General features: G+C 35.8%; 1 protein-coding gene across 1 annotated transcript in view; it reads left to right on the top strand.

The window, feature by feature from the left end:
- Positions 1-1706, top strand: part of LOC140340859 (N-formyl peptide receptor 2-like) — a 6335-nt gene extending 4629 nt beyond the window's left edge. Inside the window, exon 2 of the mRNA XM_072426278.1 lies at positions 274-1706. Coding sequence (XP_072282379.1) covers positions 308-1282 — 975 coding nt within the window. The 5' untranslated portion in view covers positions 274-307 and the 3' untranslated portion in view covers positions 1283-1706. The remainder of the gene's footprint in view (positions 1-273) is intronic.
- The last annotated feature ends 6 nt before the right edge of the window (positions 1707-1712 follow it).

Here is a 1712-nt window from a genome sequence, read left to right as displayed (position 1 = left end):
TATTGCGCATGGCAGGAATCCGGCCGACAGATTCAGGACGCGAGTGTACGCGCGCACTCGAGCCCCGGACCGCGGTAATCCGCGATCGCTGGTCGCGCGTATTATCGCGCTTCCCGCGATCGCGGATTTCAATGATGAATCAGGGCCATTGAGTTGTAATTTCCTGATCAGTGAATTTATGAAATATAAAATGTTTTATAATGTTGGTAAACCTTTTGTTTGCGTTGCTTTAAAACACATTTTCATGTTGTGGCTTTTTTTTTTTTTTTGAAGGACTTCCCACCTGAGATCTGAGATTCTGGAAAATATGGAGACCAACATTACTGGGATGAATTACACTCATAGTGACTTTTACACTCTCTTTGAAACCCTTGAAATATTATACCTGGTGGTTTTATCTGTGATTATTCTGCTGGGAATAACTGGAAATGGACTGGTCATCTGGTTTGTTTTGTTCAGGATGAAGAAGATGGTCAACTTTGTTTGGTTTTTAAGTTTAGCCCTTGCTGATTTTACCTTCTGCCTAATTCTGTCTTTAACTGTCACCGAGAGAACCCTTGGTTACTGGCCATTTGGAACATTTATGTGCAAGGTGAACCTCCTTGCATTATACCTCAATATGTCTGCTAGCGTTTTACAACTCACCGTCATCAGCATTGATCGTTGCATTTCTGTAGTTTTCCCTGTTTGGTGTCGGAATCATCGCACCCCAAGACTGGCTATAAAAGTCGTCCTTGCTGTTTGGATTGTATCTTTTCTATTTAATATACCTTACTTTATTAATTCAAATGTAGTTATTTTTAATAAATTTATGTATTGTGTTGTAGATTGGTCACTGGAAGATGTACAAGTGATAATAAGAATTGTTGTATTGTTTGTTATACCGTTTACCATCATTTTTATCTGTTACACTGTGATCTTACTGCATATTCGGAGTCGCAGAACAGCATCTACCAAACCCTTTAAAGTTCTTGTTTCTGTTATCATTTCCTTCTTTTTTTGCTGGTTTCCTTTCCATGTATTTTCACTCATATATTCCTATGGAAGCGATGCATTGTATATTCATTATGAATTTGGAATCGCAGTAGCCACTCATATATCTATTTTGCTGGCCTATTCAAACAGTTGTATTAATCCTCTCGTCTATGTCTTCATTGGCCAAGGCTTCAAGGATAAATGTTGGAATGCCATCAAATCTGGATTTGAGAGAGCTTTCACCGAGGACATCAACCTGAGTTTACCAAAGAAAGATACATTTCTACCTGGTCATGAAATGAACTAAATGTGACAGTGTTGTTTTAACAAGTATTAATGGATTATTTGCCAATATTTGCAAATGAAAGAACATTATTTATAAAAAAGAATCAGTTTAGGTTCTTCTGATCAAAGTGCATCAATAACCAAACCTTTGTTTTATTTTTAATTTATTATATAGTATAATGTAGGGAAGTGTTTTCTTTGTGTGTGGTTACTTTCTTCAGAGTTCAATTTTCTTGTTGCTTAGCCATATATGCTCAGAGGCATTCCTGTTCATATAATAGATTAATTGTATATTGGAATTGTATATTAGAACAAATTTGCATGGAAATACATATAGTTTTCTATACTGATACAATCTTTGATGACCCTTTGTTCTATTCATTAAACCAATCCTAAAGTCCTTTACATTAAATCCTCCCCAACTCAACTTTATTTTATTTTTTTAGCTATTA

The sequence above is a fragment of the Pyxicephalus adspersus genome, chromosome 11, assembly GCF_032062135.1.
Source record: "Pyxicephalus adspersus chromosome 11, UCB_Pads_2.0, whole genome shotgun sequence".
In the NCBI taxonomy this organism is placed as follows: domain Eukaryota; kingdom Metazoa; phylum Chordata; class Amphibia; order Anura; family Pyxicephalidae; genus Pyxicephalus; species Pyxicephalus adspersus.
This window is presented reverse-complemented; position numbering and strand designations above follow the sequence as displayed.